The sequence below is a fragment of the Notolabrus celidotus genome, chromosome 23 (assembly GCF_009762535.1).
Source record: "Notolabrus celidotus isolate fNotCel1 chromosome 23, fNotCel1.pri, whole genome shotgun sequence".
In the NCBI taxonomy this organism is placed as follows: domain Eukaryota; kingdom Metazoa; phylum Chordata; class Actinopteri; order Labriformes; family Labridae; genus Notolabrus; species Notolabrus celidotus.
In genome coordinates, this window is record NC_048294.1 from 26025770 (window position 1) to 26045597 (window position 19828).

General features: G+C 42.2%; 1 protein-coding gene across 3 annotated transcripts; it reads right to left on the reverse strand.

The window, feature by feature from the left end:
* Positions 1 to 1310: 1310 nt before the first annotated feature.
* On the reverse strand, positions 1311 to 8409 carry LOC117807081. 3 transcript variants are annotated; one of them, XR_004629905.1, is made up of 2 exons: positions 1664 to 8409; positions 1311 to 1403 (listed from the first exon to the last, which is right to left on the reverse strand). XR_004629905.1 is itself a non-coding variant. In XM_034676137.1 (2 exons), the coding sequence occupies exon 2, from the start codon at positions 5488 to 5490 to the stop codon at positions 1882 to 1884; it is 3609 nt and encodes a 1202-aa protein (XP_034532028.1). In that variant the 5' UTR covers positions 5491 to 5546; positions 8229 to 8409; the 3' UTR covers positions 1334 to 1881. The 3 variants fall into 3 exon arrangements, 2 of the variants coding, with proteins under 2 accessions (XP_034532028.1, XP_034532027.1); XM_034676137.1 differs by having other exon boundaries at positions 1334 to 5546; positions 8229 to 8409; XM_034676136.1 differs by having other exon boundaries at positions 1334 to 7968; positions 8229 to 8409.
* Positions 8410 to 19828: the final 11419 nt, after the last annotated feature.

Sequence of the window (19828 nt, forward strand, 5' to 3'; positions counted from 1 at the left end):
TAAAGAAAAGCCTTTCATGACACCACCACTGAAGAGCTCTGAGAAATGTGAACACATTTAGCTGGAGATGTAACCAGTGAGCAGCTCAAGGCTGAGAGATACTCCATTTGGTATGTTTGCTGTCTTCACATATTGAGTAAAATCTTCAATGAGAAATAAGAAATCTAATCACATGTTCCCATAAAAATCCCACGGCTCCAGAATTTGGTAAGGAGTGTGAACACATTGTCAAACTAATCTTGAAAAACACGGCACTTTGCCCTCAGCCTAAAAATATGATGATTGAGTTACCGCTCTATCATTACTTTATAGCATTTAAAAGGCTCTGAAGTAGTGTTGGTAATAATTAACATGCCAATTCTGGTTAATTATAAAAAAAGTACACTAAATTAAAATAATGATGATGGAGTGTTAGTGCCACATTAAAGAAGAAAAACAAATTCAGATTTGGAGAAAAAAGTTTTAAATGTATGTTGATGAAGCGTAGACTATATAAAAATTGTTTTTTTAATCTGTAGCTGAGCGCTGTTTTGAGGCCAATCGTCGGAGCCATATTGCTGCTGTGGAGCTAGTGTGAGGTAAAGAGGCGGGCTTTAGCCTCCTTGCTAACAGCTACAGTGTGCCCGCCTGTCAATCAAGTCAGCCATGTCCTTATTTGGGGAAAACTCGTAAATTTAATATCTTGGAAAACACAAAGTTATAGAAAAATTCAGGTAGAGCAAGCAATGAAAGAGAGAGAGAGAGAAAGAGAGAGAGAGAGAGAGAGAGAGAGGGACTCACCATCCCATGGGGTTTGATTTTGGGTGGAGGTTTTGTGAGCGCACCGAATCGGGTGAGGACATTGAGATATGCTGTATAGGTGACACCATCGTTCATTAATGCATATAAAATATGTAATATATGGTTGATATGTATGTGATGAATATAATATGTAATGAATATGGTGTGTGATTAATCTATATATGGTGAGTGTAGTGTGTTGTGAATATATATAATGTACTGTAGGAATTTATGTGCTTTGGCAATAATATCTCGTTGTTCATGACAATAAAGCAAATTTGAACTGAATTGAGAGAGAGAGAGAGAGAGAGAGAGAGAGAGAGAGAGAGAGAGAGAGAGAGAGAGAGAGAGAGAGAGACTTTATATTTTAATTTTACATTTCTGTAAATAATCTATAGTTATTTGTAAAAGATAAATGAAAATATTATTCTTATTATTGTTGTTATTAGTATTACTATTGTAATTATTATTTTTGTTGTTGTTAGTATTATTATTGTTATTTTTATTTTTATTATCATTATTCTGCCCCGGCTATCTCAGCTTGGCAGTTAGATAACAGTTTCCCAAGAAAAACTCTGAATCAGGATTTTCCGTTTGTAGCTTTACTCATAAAAACTGTAAAACTGGACACACAAGAAAATATACATTAGTTTCACGCAAGAGAAACCATACAAATGTTACATCTCTCTCATGTGGTAACAGCGCTATAACGACACGAAGCGCTAGCTTGATGCTAACATACATGGGAAATTGCATTGACATGCTAGTGGTTAGCATATATAGATTTCACTGTCGGCGGTTTTAAAATAGACTTTTATCCTTTATCACAAACAATCTGAAACAATGAAACTGAACTAAAAGCACTGTATATGAAAATACTTACAGGCAAATGTTTTCCAAACGCGATATAAGAAGGATTATGTCCGTACCATAGACTATAAACAAAACGGTCCGTACCCATGGCAACATAACTACGGCAAGACCAAGGGTTCAAAATAACTCAAAGCTTTGCTATTACAGCTTTTAGACACTAGATGTCGTAGTTTGGTCACAAACATAACAAGGCAATACACTCCTCGCCTGGTATAACACATTATACCATTATACATTTTTCAAAAGCAACACAAGTTCTGAGACAGGCCTCAAGTACACCTTTGGAGTGCCCTGCTTGACTACCTTAACATCCACCTTCCGAACTTTTTTGTCCTCACTTGGAAAGACATCAACTACAATGCCAACAGGCCATTCATTTCTCTTTGCTTGTGCATCCTTCAGAAGCACCACGTCTCCTTTGTTCAGGTTTGGTTTGTCCACATGCCACTTTTGTCTTGCTTGAAGGGTCACCAGGTATTCCTGCCGCCAACGTTTCCAGAATGCATCAGCTAAAGTTTGGACCTGCTTCCATTGTTTACTGTGGAGATCCTTGAGGTCAAATTGTCCTGGTGATGGCGGCAACACAGTCTCAATTTTCTGTGTCAAGAGCATGGCAGGTGTAAGGACGGCAGGCATATCTGGGTCAGACGATACAGGGACTAGAGGCCTAGCATTCATAATTGCCATAACTTCGGACATGAGAGTGACCAGAACCTCGTGAGACATGTGACAGGTGTTTCTCTTCAACAGCAAAGCGTCCAATATCCTGCGAGCCACACCTATCATCCTCTCCCATGCTCCGCCCATGTGTGAGGCGTGGGGAGGGTTGAATGTCCAGGTGCTACCTTTATCTAGAAGGTAAGTTGCTAGCTCAGGGTCTCCAGATCTTATTTGGAGCTCTTTGCAGGCACCCACAAAGTTAGTACCCTGATCAGAACGAAAAAGACGAACTGGTCCACGAATGGCTGTGAATCTTCTTAGGGCGTTTACAAAACTTGAAGAGGACAGAGACTCTAGAACTTCGATATGCACGGCTCTTGTCACCATGCATGTGAAGATGACAGCCCAGCGTTTATTCTCTGCAACCCCACCTCGGGTGCGCCGTGAGCTGACAGTCCATGGGCCAAACACATCAACACCGACACTTGTGAATGGAGGACCCGGGCTGACTCGATCAGCAGGTAAGCTAGCCATCTGTTGTTCCTCTACTTTTCCTCTTAGCCTTTTACAGATCACACATTTGTGTATGATGTTAGACACCAACCTCTTGCCTCCTATCAGCCACAAACCAGCAGAGCGAAGAGCACCTTCTGTTAGATGTCTCCCTTGATGTGCAACCTGCTCATGATAGTGTCTCACTAATAAGGTGGCGATGTGTTGTTTGTTGGGGACAATGATTGGGTGTCTCTCTTCCCAGGGAGTGTGTGTTGCAGGCATACGCCCTCCAACTCTCAAAAGGCCTTCTGCATCAACAAAAGGGTTCAGCTTCCTGAGAGTGCTGGACTTTGAGACAACATCACCCCTTGAGAGGGACCTGATCTCCTCAGAGAAGGCATCTTGTTGGGCACTTCTGATGATAACTGTTTTTGCCTGTGTCCATACTTCTGTCTTGCTGTTTGTATTTTTACTGCAAGACCTGGCTTTGTATATGAGTTGGACTGTAGCTCGGCAGAGGGCTTTCCAACTTGAAAAGCGCTCAAATCTCCGTGAGCCAAGCCGATTGACAGAGGCTTTGGTTATGAAAGCTGTGATCAGTGGACGTATATCTGCGTCGGCATCAGGTTCTACTAACTCAAAAGTCTCTTGCTTTAAGCAGGTGTCTCTGGACAGGAAAGTTGGACCTTGGAACCAGTTGGTGTGTGACAACTGGGCTGCTGACACAGAGCGTGTCCCATGGTCTGCAGGATTGTTTTCTGTGCTGACAAAGTTCCACTGTTCAGGTCTTGTGGATTTCCTGATGCGAGCAACTCTGTTGGTCACATACACGTAAAATCTTCTGTTTGTATTATGAATGTAGCCTAATACAATCCGGCTGTCTGTGAAGAATGTGACCTTGTGGATATCAATGTCCAGTTCCTCTGTTAATAGGTCTGCCATTTCAACCGCCAGTACGGCAGCGCAAAGCTCCAGCCGTGGAATGGTGTGTTGAGGATGAGGAGCCAGCTTTGACTTGCCCATGACGAACCCGACGTGAGTATGGCCCTCCTTGTCCACTGTTTTTAAGTATGCCACTGCTGAAATGGCCATGGTGGAAGCATCAGAGAAAACACAGAGTTCTCTGTGTTCAATGTAGCGCAAAGAAACAGGTACATATGCCCTTTTTATTTGAAGCTGTTCAAGCTCATGGACTGAGTCTGTCCACAGCCTCCACTGTTTTTCTTTCACAGCTGGGAGAGGGGCGTCCCATTCAAACTGTTCGGCTGACAACTCTCTGACTAAGGCCTTTCCTTGAATTGTAACAGGTGCTGCAAATCCCAGTGGGTCGTAGAGACCATTAACAGTGGATAGGATCCCCCTTCTGGTGAACGGCTTCTTCTCTCTAGATACACAGAAGGTGAAGGTGTCAGTCTGCAAGCTCCAGGTGAGTCCCAAACTGTGCTGAAGTGGCAAGGGGTCGATTGTTAGCTCCAGGTTGACTAGGTCTTTAGCCCGTTCTTCTGGGGAGAACGCATCCATCACCACACGGCTATTAGAGGCTATCTTGTGCAGCTTGATGCTTGACTCAGCTAGCATGTCTTTGGTTCTTTTCAAGACAGAGATGGCTTCATCATTTGTGGGGAAAGAGGCCAGGGCATCATCCACGTAGAAGTTCCGCATAATGAACTGCTTGGCTTCTGTACCATCTTCTCCTTCTGCATGTAGGGCTGCCTTCCTTAAGCCATAAATGGCCACTGCTGGAGAGGGAGAATTCCCGAATACATGAACCTTCATGCGGTATTCGGTGATCTGCTTGGTTGGGTTGTTGTCTTCAAACCACAAAAAGCGCAAAAAGTCCCGGTGCTCTTCACGGACAGTAAAGCAATAAAACATCTTTTGCACATCAGCCATCACTGCTACAGGTTCTTTACGGAAACGCAATAAGACTCCCAGTAATGAATTGTTCATGTCAGGTCCCTTAAGGAGAACATCGTTGAGACAAAGGCCCTCATGTTTGGCACTGGAGTCAAATACTACGCGTATTTGGTCTTTTTTCTGTGGATGATAAACACCAAATATTGGAAGGTACCACCGTTCCTGTTCTGTTGTCAGTGCTGGTGCAGGCTCTGCTTGGTCTGAGTCGAACATTGTTTGCATGAATTTGAAGAAGTGATCCTTCATGCCCTTTTTCTTCTCCAGCATACGACGCAGGGATGTGAGACGATTGAACGCTTGCTGCCTGTTATTGGGTAAGCGTGATCTATTTGGTCTGAATGGCAGGGGTGCCACCCAGCAATTAGCATCATCCATGTAAACCTCTTTATCCATGAGGTCGAGAAACAACTTGTCTTCAACTGACATGCCAAGTTTTTCATCATGTGCTGTACTTTGAAACACGTCTTGTCCAAGGCTGTCTGTGTTGTATTTAGGATTGGATGCATGAAACATACCTGGAGGGGCGTGAGGCAGCACTGGAGAATGGATTTTCTCTTTTACCAGTATGTTGCTTGTGCAGGGTTCCAGCATCGAGTGACGGCCACTCATAAGCACATTGGTCTTGAAGGCACTGACACTGTTTGTTTTGTGCGCTCTTCCGAGGCACACATCTCCAATTAATACCCATCCGAGATCGAGTCTTTGAGCAAATGGAGCGTTGTTAGGTCCATTACACTGTTCTCTGACTTTGTGTGCTTGGATCATATCACGTCCAAGTAGGAGTAAGATGGATGCATCTGGGTCCGGAGCTGGAATCTTATCTGTCAGGCACATGAGATGAGGATAATGTCTTGTTACCTCTGGTGATGGAATCTCAGATCTGTTGTCTGGCAACAAGTCACATTCAATCAAGGTAGGTAAAGAGATCTGGGTTTTGCCATCCAGAGACTCCACAATGAAGTTGCTGGCACGTCGGCCTGATGTCTCTACCACTCCTGAGCATGTCTTTAGAGTGTACATTGACCCTGTTCCCTGAAGGCCAAAGTGTTCGAAGAATTTTGATCTGCCTAGTGATTTGTTGCTTTGATCATCTAGAACAGCGTAGGTCTTCAGCGCTCTCTCTCTCTGTCCATTAGGGTACACCCAGACAAGACAGATTTTGGAACAGGATTTTGAGGCATTGACATCTCCGCAGATTTCTGTGCATCTAGACGTCACAGATGTACCGGCTACTGCTTGGTGCTCCCTGCCTTGCTGCTCCTCGCCTTGCTGCTCCCCGCCTTGCTGCTCCCTAGTGTTTGTTTGAAAATCAGTTTTCCATGGAGCGGACCCTGGGTGTAGTGCTGAGGGGTGTCTGTCACTATTGCACTCTTTGCACTGAACAGGTTTGTTGCAGTCTTTAGCAATGTGGGTGGAGGATGCACAACAGCGGAAACAGATTGATTTTTCCTTCAGATACGCCTTTCTCTCCTCTATTGTTTTGTTCCTGAAGCCACGACACTTTCTCAGAGGATGCGGCTTATTATGCAGAGGACACAATTTGTCAGGATCGCCATCTGAAGAGATTTCTGTCTTTCTTACAGCTACTGTTGATTTCACATGCTGGTTAAATGGCTGATAGTTGGGTGAGTAGCTTTTCTCTGTCTTGGTAGCAAACAGTGTTCCCGTTATGTTAGCAAAACTTGGATCATTACGCACCTTTGCTTCTTCACAAACAAAGTTCACAAAGACTGAGAATGGAGGATATGACACTCTGTGTTGCTCTTTGTAGCGTGATCCTACCGTGATCCACCTTTCTTGCAGGTTGTACGGTAGCTTCTGCACTATGGGGCTGACACCACGCGAGGTGTTGAGGTACATAAGGCCAGGTAAGTATCCATCTGCTCTAGCTGCCTCGAGTTCCATAAGAGTGTCTCCTAGCTGTCTTAACTTGTGGTTGTCTTTTGCAGTGATTTTTGGAAAATCATCAATTTTTTTCAGTAGAGCATCTTCAATTACTTCTGGTGAGCCATAGATGTCCTCTAATCGCTGCCATACCATCTGGAGGCCAGCGGATGCACTGTGAATATGCACTGCTCTGATTCTTTTAGCTTGCTCAGAAGAAGATGGACCCAGCCATTTGCATAAAAGATCGAGTTCTTCTCTAGCAGAGAGTTTCAAGTCTTCTGTGGAGTTGATGAATGATGTTTTCCAAGCCCAGTAATTTTCTGGTTTATCGTCAAATGTCAATAAGCCGGAACTCACCATCTCTCGACGCATCAGGTACTTTGCTAAGTCGATAGCAGCGGATGGATTGGACGAGGTGGTGTCATGTAAGGGTGATGACTGAGCTGGATGAGACTGAGGAAGCACACATTTGTCACTCGTGTGCTCGATGTTATGAGGAGGCTCTCCATAGCCGTGAGAATGTCTCTCATTTTTAACAGTATTAGCATGCATTGTGTACAAAGCATCCTCTCTTTTGAATGAATGATGCGGGGCTAACTCAGCAAATGCATACTCACTGCTTTCACTCCGCTGCGTTTCACTATGTAGCACACAGCTTTTTGCTGTTTCACCATTGCCCATGGTTGGCTGGGATGCTGGTGGACGTGTGCCTACTGGTGGCTTTGCATCGGGTGGGGTTGTGATTGCATGTAGCGTATTAGCTGTTTGTGCACTCTGGTATGGCTGAAGAAAAGGATTTTGCACTGATGACTGTGTTGTAGCTCTTCCACTGGGGAACTCAATTGGGATCTGAGGCATCACAGGTCTATGCACTAGAAGAGGAGAGCCGAATTGTTGATACTCATCCTGTGCAGCTGCTTCCAACACATTAGCTTCTGCATCTGCGGCTGCAGCAGCTTTTTCCATTTTCAGCTCATGTAAGCTTGCTTGTAGTATAGCTTGTTGTTTTAACATTTCAGCTTCCTTTTTTGCAAATGAAAGTTCAGTGCGAGCAGCTTCTGCCTTTGCTCGTGCTCTCAGTGCAAGAGAGCTGGCTGTTGAGAGTTTACTGGCTCTAGAGCAGCTGGATATTTCTGATCTTGTCTCCAATAAGTCCATTTCTTCTTCATTATGTGTCATCATGACTGGTAATAGGTCTTCTCTTACAGCATGGAAGGCTGCTGGCTTGTTCAAAAAATGTTGCCTTTTTACTATTCTGCCCCGGCTATCTCAGCTTGGCAGTTAGATAACAGTTTCCCAAGAAAAACTCTGAATCAGGATTTTCCGTTTGTAGCTTTACTCATAAAAACTGTAAAACTGGACACACAAGAAAATATACATTAGTTTCACGCAAGAGAAACCATACAAATGTTACATCTCTCTCATGTGGTAACAGCGCTATAACGACACGAAGCGCTAGCTTGATGCTAACATACATGGGAAATTGCATTGACATGCTAGTGGTTAGCATATATAGATTTCACTGTCGGCGGTTTTAAAATAGACTTTTATCCTTTATCACAAACAATCTGAAACAATGAAACTGAACTAAAAGCACTGTATATGAAAATACTTACAGGCAAATGTTTTCCAAACGCGATATAAGAAGGATTATGTCCGTACCATAGACTATAAACAAAACGGTCCGTACCCATGGCAACATAACTACGGCAAGACCAAGGGTTCAAAATAACTCAAAGCTTTGCTATTACAGCTTTTAGACACTAGATGTCGTAGTTTGGTCACAAACATAACAAGGCAATACAATCATTATTATTTTTATTATTCATATATTTTCTTTCCTCTATACAGCTCTGTTAGTTTAACATTGAATCTTATTATTCTGTAATTGTTTGTAATTTTGTGTTTTATTTCTTTTTAAGCTTTAGCAATGATTACGTATGTTTTTCATGCTAATAAAGCCCTTTGAATTGAATTGAATTGAATTGAATTGAGAGAGAGAGAGAGAGAGAGAGAGAGAGGGAGAGAGAGAGAGAGAGAGAGAGAGAGGGAGAGAGAGAGAGAGAGAGAGGGAGAGAGAGAGAGAGAGAGAGAGACTTTATATTTTAATTTTACATTTCTGTAAATAATCTATAGTCATCTGTAAAAGATAAATGAAAATATTATTATTATTATTATTATCATTATTGTTATTAGTATTACTGTTCTAATTATTATTTTTGTTGTTAGTATTATTATTTTTATTTTTATTATCATTATTATTTTTATTATTCATATATTTTCTTTCTTCTATACAGCTCTGTTAGTTTAACATTGAATCTTATTATTCTGTAATTGTTTGTAATTTTGTGTTTTATTTCTTTTTAAGCTTTAGCAATGATTACGTATGTTTTCCATGCTAATAAAGCCCTTTGAATTGAATTGAATTGAATTGAATTGAATTGAGAGAGAGAGAGAGAGGGAGAGAGAGAGAGAGACTTTATATTTTAATTTTACATTTCTGTAAATAATCTATAGTCATCTGTAAAAGATAAATGAAAATATTATTATTATTATTATTATTATTATTATTATTGTTGTTATTAGTATTACTATTGTAATTATTATTTTTGTTGTTGTTAGTATTATTATTGTTATTTTTATTTTTATTATAATTATTATTTTTATTATTCATATATTTTCTTTCTTCTATACAGCTCTGTTAGTTTAACATTGAATCGTATTATTCTGTAATTGTTTGTGGAGAGAGAGAGAGAGAGAGAGAGAGAGAGAGAGAGAGAGAGAGAGAGAGAGAGAGAGATAGAGAGATAAGAGACTGAGGTAAGAAGAAACTTCAAGAGAAAAAGAGAAAAGAAAACTATTACTGTAAATAAAATGCACAAATATGCGGTGGAGGGGGCTTGTTTATTGTGTGTTCTGAATAAATAATCTGTAATTCTGTTCTTTTTTTAGAGTTTTTTCATATGTATGGTCTTATGGTTGTAATCACACTGCCTGGTCTTTAGATGGTCTTCATATGATTTTTATTACACCCTTTAGTGGTCAGGGAGTGTAAATGTTCCTATGGGTCACTATAGACACCATTCCTTAGTATAAAGGACAGGTATAAACAGACATGAATATAAATGACAAAAATGGAGCGCTGCCTGCATGCAAGCTAGTTCAGGCAGACAACACGTCATCATCCTCCCTATCAGCTGATCTCAACATCCTCTCATTTGGTGGTCTATTTAAGCTGCAGGTCTCCCTGTATCTGCCTCTGCTTTGCAAGTGCTCCTGCTGTCCTGCTCAGTGCTGTGTGCAAACTTTGTACCCACCTCCTCCCCGGCATCCGAGGGGGGTTAGTCCTATCTCATTACTCCTAAATGTCTGCATTTAAATAATCTATGAGGAGTAATGACGTTCAGAGCCCATACACCAAACACAATACTGTATGCTGCAATAAACTTTATCTTTTTTTTATAACTTTGTTTATTGGAAGCAGTTTCAGAGGTAACAAAGGAAAAGTACAATGCGGTACAGAGAACTTCCATTCTTCCCATTTTTTTCCCTCCCACAAACCCATCCCAGTTGTACTTCAACAAATAATATGTAAAAAATACAGAATACATACAACAATTACACAAATAAGAAAACTAATAAAATCCAACCAAAATGTAAAAATTAATAAATAAAAATAAAATAAAATGAAAGGGGGGGGGGGGGGGGGGGGGCTCAGTCCTCACAATCAGGCAGGGAAGTCAAAGATTCAATATGATTCAAGAGAGGGCTCCAAGTCTTATCAAATGCGCTCGAGGAACCATTAAGGGAAAACCTGAGCTTTTCAAGTCTAATAGACAGTAGCAACTCTTTCACCCATCTGTTATGAGACGGAGGTTGAGGGTGTTTCCATTTGAGACGTATAAGTCGCCTGGCCAAGAGGGTGGTAAAGGCAAGAACAGTCTGCATGATTGACAGGCTGCAGGGGGGCGCCAAACAAGGCCAACAGAGAATCAGGAGTGATAGTTATAGAATATGCTGTGCTAAGCGTTTGAAATATTTCAGAGCAGAATGTGGCAAAGCCTGGGACAGAACCAGAACATATGAGAATGGTCGGCCGGGGATTGTTTGCACCTATTACATGAGTCAGTTACATTAGGGTAAATCCTAGATAGTCTCAAATTAGTGTAGTGAGTGTAGTGAATACACTTTACCTTTAAAGGTGACATATCATGCAAAATGGACTTTTTAATGGTTCTCTACCTGAAATATGTTTCCCTGGCATGTCTACAAAGAATGAAGAAAATCCATTCTGCCCCTGTTCTGATTTCTCCACCTTTCTGTAAATGTGTGTGAAACCAGCCGTTTCAGACTTCAGTGTTTTTGTTACGTAACAACAATATCCGGTCTGTCACGGAGTCAGAGCTCGGAGCTTGTTCAGCCCATAGACTGTATAAAATAATACTGAATCCCTCCTCCGTTTTTCATTACCTGCACACATGTGTGCTAACAAGGAGCTTAGGAGGGAGGCATGCTAGTTGTAGGCTGTCTTAATAAACACAAAGGTCGGTTTTACTCCCCACGTCTGCAGATTTGAAGATCTAGTGGATGATTTTTATTTATCATGGATAAGTGTTAGCGCTAGTTAGCATAGCTACATAGCTACATGTTGTAGCTGTAGCTGTGTACCAAGACACATGTCTACATACTGACAAATAAAACAACAAGAAACACTAAATCTGTGACCAATCCTTCAGAAAGGTCCTGCTGCCTTTCTGGCAGAGGTCGGTTTTACTCCCCAAGTCTGCAGATTTGAAGATCTAGTGGATGATTTTTATTTATCATGGATAAGTGCTAGTGCCAGTTAGCATAGCCACATAGCTACATGTTCGTAGCTGTGTACCAAGACACACGTCGACATACTGATAAATAAAACAACAAGAAACACTAAATCTGTGACCAATCCTTCAGAAAGGTCCTGCTACAGGCGCCTCTCCATCAGGATCAGATTCTGGATCAGATTCAGAGGGCTGAAGTAACGTGGGTCTGTGAGCGGCCGTGTATATTCAGCCAACATGTAAACATTAGATCAACTTGCTGGAGAGCCGAGGCACATCCACTTCCTGAGGGGGCGTGGTCAGAGAGAAAACAGAGTGTTCTGATGAGGACTGAAGAAGAGGGTTTTTCAGGCAGACCAAAATCTGATTTCAAAGTGTTTTTTTGAGCATAAACTTTAAAGACATGTTTTGGGGACCTCTTAGACCAGTGGTGTCAAACACAAGGCCCGTGGGCCAAAACCGGCCCGCCAGAGGCTCCAATCCGGCCCGAGGAACGACTTTGTAAAGTTAAAAAATTACAGAGCACTGTACTATTTTAAATTTGTTCTCTGGGGGTCGCATAAAATCATAGTGCTGACGGAGCGCACCTGTCATGGCGCTTTTTTTCAGGACTTTTTATCCAAAGTAAGAAAATAGATTATTTGCTGTTTGCATAATCTGGATGAGATTCATAAAGACTTTTTAGAGCACTAAAATGATCCACTAACTACTAACACTAGCACTACACCCCTGCATACAACACTGTCCAGCAAGCAAACTGTTCATGCTTGAGCTGAGGGGTCCAGAATAATCAACTTTACCTTCTTCATTATTATAATCTGTGTTCTTTTGATGTTAACATTACAGTCTGTGTCAGGTGACTGGGACACCTGTGTGTTTGGTGTGTTGGCAGCAGGTTTCAGGGTTAAAGAGGGAAATATTCGGCCCACTATGAGACTCATCATAGCAAAAAATACAACAGCTGTTTTTGTAGAAAGATAGTTCATCAAATGTGAACATTTTCAGAATGTACTTGTACTTTTTTGCGCTAAAACAAAGAGAAACAATTGGAGTTTTCATTATTTATAGGTTATCATGTTATGATTTTACTGGTCCGGCCCTCTTCACATCAACTTGGGCTGTATGTGGCCCCTGAAATGAAATGAGTTTGACGCCCCTGTCTTAGACCAATATATATTGATGAAAAAAGCGTAATATGTCACCTTTAAGTAAACGTGAGTTGTCTGACTGAACTAACAATTCAGTCACAATTCCGTCTGTTTTTCTTTTCAAATAAACAGCTAGCATATTTGATCTGTAATATCTACAGTCTTTATTTAACTTCGCTCTGATAGATATATACATAGAACAACCAATTAGAAAGCCAAATGTATTTGACTTTTTAGTTTTACATCTTATTTCAACATATTTCTCAAAATTTAAATTTTCGCTTTTATTTTGACAATGCATTTATGGTGTAAAGCCTTTTCAGGTCTTCATCTTACATTAATCAAGGATAGATATTCTGAATCCCCAGGTTGTTCTGAAAAAAAAGATGTGTAATACATTGGTGTGCTCCATTCCTATGAGATTATACATGCCTTATAACACAAAAAATCCAGACGTTCAAACGTAGAGAAAAATACCTTAGACCTCCTGAAGTTAAGTTCAATATTAACGATATCTGTCTCATAACTTACCAGACTTTCTCTTTGTCTGCTTTTGTGATTCTGACGGCCATTGATACTTATTGTATTGCACCATGAGCCTTTACTGTGCCTATTATATTAAAGGGGACATATCACGCTTTTTTCATCAACATATATTGGTCTAAGAGGTCCCAAAACATGTCTTTAAAGTTTATGCTCAAAAAAACACTTTGAAATCAGATTTTGGTCTGCCTGAAGAAGCCTCTTCTTCAGTCCTCCTCAGAACACTCTGTTTTCTCTCTGACCACGCCCCCTCAGGAAGTGGATGTGCCACGGCTCTCCAGCACGTTGATCTAATGTTTACATGTTGGCTGAATATACACGGCTGCTCACAAACCCACGTTACTTCAACCCTCTGAATCTGATCCTGACGGAGAGGCGCCTGTAGCAGGACCTTTCTGAAGGATTGGTCACAGATTTAGTGTTTCTTGTTGTTTTATTTATCAGTATGTAGACATGTGTCTTGGTACACAGCTACGAATGTGTAGCTATGTGGCTATGCTAACTAGCGCTAGCACTTATCTATGACAAATAAAAATCATCCACTAGATCTTCAAATCTGCAGACGTGGGGAGTAAAACCGACCTCTACTAGAAAGGCAGCAGGACCTTTCTGAAGGATTGGTCACAGATTCTGTGTTACTTGTTGTTTTATTTGTCAGTATGTCAACGTGTGTCTTGGTACACAGCTACAGCTACAGCTACAGCTATGAACATATAGCTATGTGGCTATGCTAATTAGCGCTAGCACTTATCCATGACAAATAAAAATCATCCACTAGATCTTCAAATCTGCAGACGTGGGGAGTAAAACCGACCTTTGTGTTTATTAAGACAGCCTACAACTAGCATGCCTCCCTCCTAAGCTCCTTGTTAGCACACATGTGTGCAGGTAATGAAAAACGGGGGAGGGGATTCAGTATTATTTTATACAGTCTATGGGCTGAACAAGCTCCGAGCTCTGACTCTGTTACAGACCGGATATTGTTTTTAAGTAACAAAAACACTGAAGTCTGAAACGGCTGGTTTCACACACATTTACAGAAAGGTGGAGAAATCAGAACAGGGGCAGAATGGATTCTTTTCATTCTCGGGGGGTTTGTAGACATGCCAGGGAAACATATTTCAGGTAAAGAACCATTAAAAAGTCAATTTTGCATGATATGTCACCTTTAAGTTGCTAGTAGCCTTAGGGCCTACACAGTCATCCTGCTATACCACATCACCCTCACTGGATTTATAATCAGCTGCAATAAACTATATTTTAGCATTTTAGAATGTTAGTCATAGTTCTGCAGTTATTTTGGTGAAAGTAACTCAAAAGTAATTTAATTTAAAAAGAGGTCAACCTCTCAATAGAAGTCAACACCAACTCTTTCTTTCACATGTGCATCAAACCCCCGTTGACAACATGCGACACAATGTGTGAATTTTAAACGATGTCATTTCACTAGGGTACCTCGTAATGGACGAGTTGGACCTCTTAAAAAGCTGCTGTCTCTGAAAACTCTGCGAACTGGAGTGCTGCACACCCCAAAGGTGAGGGGTCAGGCTCCACATTTTAAGGACACAAAAGGTTCAAGGACACCTCAACCATTCTGACAGAACACTCAATTCTCCCATCAGCGCAGTGCCGGTACATCCACCATTGTTTTGTTTGAGCAAGTGCACCTTGATGTTTTATCAAAGGAGTTAAGAGAGGGAGAGAAACAATGAGAGAGAGAAAGAGACAAGGCAGGGAGATGATGAGGAAGATGTTGAAATGGAGGGACAGATAAAAGACTGTAAGAAGAAATGAGTCATGCAACAGGGCAGCAAATGATTGCAACAATGAGAGTTCAGAACATAATTATTTAAGGTTAAACATTTTTTCCAGTGGTGTGCAGAGCTGTCAATCCAAATGAAAAGAGCTGGCGTAATGAGAATAGTGATGGTGCCTTTATATTCAGAGGATTCTCTCCTGTGAAGTCTTGAGTACCTCGGGTATGTTGAAGTTGGCTTCAGGGATGTTAATGACAGAAGCTGGATCGAACTGGAGAGCTGATCTAACAAGCAAATGAAACTTTGTCGCTCTGTCTGTTGATGTTACTCCACTGACTTGTTGTGCTGGATGCTGGTTTAATTCACAGGCTGCAGCATGCGCCCCATGTACAGAGTCTTTGACACAGCGGCCCGAGGTCTGCCCTCTCCTCCTCTTATTTTACACCATTATTTTAGCTGTCCTGAAAACAAAGGAAAACGTTGTCTGAAAAATATCCCTGCTTATAATACACGACTGCCTGAGTAACACAACTTTTCATGGAACATTTTTGCTGAATTTTTAACAAGGCAGTGTTTATGCAACACTTTGGCATAATGGCATACAGCAACTCTGTGTCAAAACCCTTTGGCATCTTATCCAGGTGCAAAAGGTAAACCATTGTGACTCATGCAAATACACATCATAGTGTTGTTGTGTTGTCTAAACTGTGGTTAAAGTCTTATGTGCTTAGGTTTAGGCACAGGATCATGAAGAAAAGCATTAAGATGGTTACAATGACATCATATGGGACTTGGACTGTCTGGCCCATCTATTGACCCAGACCCCAGCTGACTTTTGTCTACATCATGAGTTTCTCAGAGGGCCTCATTTTTCCATGGATGGCTTGGAGTTTGTTGAAAGTTGTGAAAAAGTCATCCCTTCTTTCCTCAACCCCTACTGACCCCTCCTTACTCGACCTGTACCCCTATTAACTCCTCCTTACTTCAACCCCTACTAACTCCTCCTGACTTCAACCCCTACTAACTCCTCCTTACTTCAACCCCTACTAACTCCTCCTGACTTCAACCCCTACTAACTCCTCCTGACTTCAACCCCTACTAACTCCTCCTGACTTCAACCCCTACTAACTCCTCCTGACTTCAACCCCTACTAACTCCTCCTGACTTCATCCCCTACTAACTCCTCCTTACTTCAACCCCTACTAACTCCTCCTTACTTCAACCCCTACTAACTCCTCCTTACTTCAACCCCTACTAACTCCTCCTTACTTCAACCCCTACTAACTCCTCCTTACTTCAACCCCTACTAACTCCTCCTGACTTCAACCCCTACTAACTCCTCCTGACTTCAACCCCTACTAACTCCTCCTGACTTCAACCCCTACTAACTCCTCCTGACTTCATCCCCTACTAACTCCTCCTTACTTCAACCCCTACTAACTCCTCCTGACTTCAACCCCTACTAACTCCTCCTGACTTCAACCCCTACTAACTCCTCCTGACTTCAACCCCTACTAACTCCTCCTGACTTCAACCCCTACTAACTCCTCCTGACTTCAACCCCTACTAACTCCTCCTGACTTCAACCCCTACTAACTCCTCCTTACTTCAACCCCTACTAACTCCTCCTGACTTCATCCCCTACTAACTCCTCCTGACTTCAACCCCTACTAACTCCTCCTTACTTCAACCCCTACTAACTCCTCCTTACTTCAACCCCTACTAACTCCTCCTGACTTCATCCCCTACTAACTCCTCCTGACTTCAACCCCTACTAACTCCTCCTTACTTCAACCCCTACTAACTCCTCCTGACTTCAACCCCTACTAACTCCTCCTGACTTCAACCCCTACTAACTCCTCCTTACTTCAACCCCTACTAACTCCTCCTTACTTCAACCCCTACTAACTCCTCCTGACTTCATCCCCTACTAACTCCTCCTGACTTCAACCCCTACTAACTCCTCCTTACTTCAACCCCTACTAACTCCTCCTGACTTCATCCCCTACTAACTCCTCCTGACTTCAACCCCTACTAATTCCTCCTGACTTCAACCCCTACTAATTCCTCCTTACTTCAACCCCTACTAACTCCTCCTGACTTCATCCCCTACTAACTCCTCCTGACTTCAACCCCTACTAACTCCTCCTGACTTCAACCCCTACTAACTCCTCCTTACTTCAACCCCTACTAACTCCTCCTGACTTCATCCCCTACTAACTCCTCCTGACTTCAACCCCTACTAATTCCTCCTGACTTCAACCCCTACTAACTCCTCCTTACTTCAACCCCTACTAACTCCTCCTGACTTCAACCCCTACTAACTCCTCCTGACTTCAACCCCTACTAATTCCTCCTGACTTCAACCCCTACTAACTCCTCCTGACTTCAACCCCTACTAACTCCTCCTGACTTCAACCCCTACTAACTCCTCCTGACTTTAACCCCTACTAATTCCTCCTGACTTCAACCCCTACTAACTCCTCCTGACTTCAACCCCTACTAATTCCTCCTGACTTCAACCCCTACTAATTCCTCCTTACTTCGACCCCTACTCATCCCTCCTTACTTTGAACCCTACTCATCTCTCCTTACTTTGAACCCTACTCATCTCTCCTTACTTTGAATCCTACTCATCTCTCCTTACTTCAACCCCTACTAACTCCTCCTGACTTCAACCCCTACTCATCCCTCCTTCCTGCGACCCCTACTCATCCCTCCTTTCTTTGACCCCTACTCATCTCTTCTTACTTTGACCCATACTCATCTCTCCTTACTTCGTCACCCACCCATCCCTCCTTCCCTTGTTACAACTCATCCCTCCTTTCCTCAACCCCTACCCATCCCTCCTTACCTCGACTCCTACTCATCCCTCCATTCCTCAACCCCTTCTCATTCCTCCTTTCCTCAACCCCTTCTCATTCCTCCTTTCCTCAACCCCAACTCACCCCTCTTTACCTCAAATCCTACTCATCCATCCTTACCTCGACCCCTACTTATCCCTCTTCCTCAACCCATACTCATCCCACCTAACCTCAACCCCTATCCATCCCTCCTTACCTCGATGCCTACCCATCCCTCCGTACCTCAACCCCTACTTATCCCTCCCTACCTCGACCCCTACCTATCCCTCCTTACATCAACCCTTACTCATCCCTCCTTACCTCGACCCCTACCCATCCCTCCGTACCTCAACCCCTACTCATCCCTCTGTAGCTCCACCCCTACCCATTCCTCTGTACCTCAACCCCTACTCATCTCTCCTTATCCCAAAAGTCAGCTGGGGGTCTGGGTGAAGATCTTGGATTGTCCAGCCCATCTATTGACCCAGACCCCAGCTGACTTTCGTCTACATCACTTGTTTCTCAGAGAGCCTGAATTTTTCCCAGCGTGTCTCGGAGTTTGTTGAACATTGTGAATAAGTATTTTAATTTGGAGTAAGGACAGGCAGGTAAATGCAAGAATGTTGTTATGAAGGGAAAAATGTAGCTCTAAGGAACCTTGCAGAAGACTGTGGTCCATTGCATTGGCATGGCTGATGCAGATGAGAACACAAGTTACATGCAGAAAGAAAAGCCCAGCACAGTAAACTAAGTGTGCATGTTCAAATCAACAGTAATGTGTCAGCTCAGTCTTTTCTTTGCACCCTTTCCTGTAGACAGTCACAGGCTGTAATCTACAGACATTTTCTGCTTTACCTGTAGTGATAAATGGCAAATGTCAAAGCTTAGCCCTGCACACATAAAAGAGGAACATTGATAGAGTGTAGTCTGCTCCTGCCTCACAGCCTGAAGAAAACCTAACTCCCCATCCTTTTCTGTTTCCCCTTCTCCATACATTCAATAAACTCCAAAACCTTCCTTCTTCCTCCTGTACACAGCAAAGAAACTGTGTTCTATTTGAACATGAGCCCCTGTCATCAGTCATACCGTGCCTCAACTCCACATCCACACAGGTACTGTTGGGCAGAGTTGGCCCTACAGTGTTAAATGGATTGTTTAGCTGGCTAAGCCAACTCAAAGCTGTAAAGCACGGTGGATAAAGCTTCAATATTCTCTGTTTGCCCATAACTCATCTTACTGGGCCTCCATGGTGGCCTTGTACCAGCCGGTGTGCTGTGTTTGCCTAAAACGTGTGTTGTGTCACTCAGGAAAAAGCTGCAAGCGACATACGTGCAGTTTGAAGATGTCTGGTGCAGGATTTGACTACTTGTCTTTATCTTTGTTTTTGCTTTCTAGATCACACAAGTAAGGGATAATGTATGGTTAGCAGGTAGTTATGGGAAATAGAATCCAGACAGGGTGGACAGTACCTTGACACAAAGTCCCAGTGATTCCTCGTCAGTGATCGTTCCATGGTGATGGATTCTTCTCTGCCTGTTGTGGTGGATTGAACATGAAACTGTCCTCATTCAGCTCTCCTTCTTCTCTGAGCTCTGTGGTTCACACACCTTTAAAAAGAAACTAATGTCACAACTTTGAACCCTGCTGCTATCATCACCACCGCTCATGGTTTAACTTTCTTTGGAGAGATCACTAACCTAAAGTTTCTCTCACCTGCTCTGCTCCTTCACTGTAAAACATTATAGCCCCAATTAGTTATATCCATGAACGTTTTTTTCTTTAACTCAAAGAGCCTGAAGAAGTTTTAGACTTTGAACTAGGCTATATGAGTTTTTGAATGTAAAAAATGCAAGAAAGAATTGTTAGGAGGATTTAGATATTTTATACCTGAACATGTTCAATGAATTAGCTTTTTCAAGTTCTAAGTTTAAAAAATAAAAGAACAAAAGAAGCAGGAATAGGAGCTGTTTTCTAGTATTGTAACTATTAAAAATTGTCCTCTTTAATACATTGCCAGTTTGAAGCATGGCTGAAAACTACCAGTTACACACAGAATGTGTACCATGTATTTTATTTCAAACTTTAATGAGGCAGTTAATAGTTAACAG

Bases quoted from the DNA above. Each gene is read 5' to 3' on its own strand.
- LOC117807081 (XM_034676136.1), bottom strand. From the start codon at position 7,794: ATGATGACACATAATGAAGAAGAAATGGACTTATTGGAGACAAGATCA.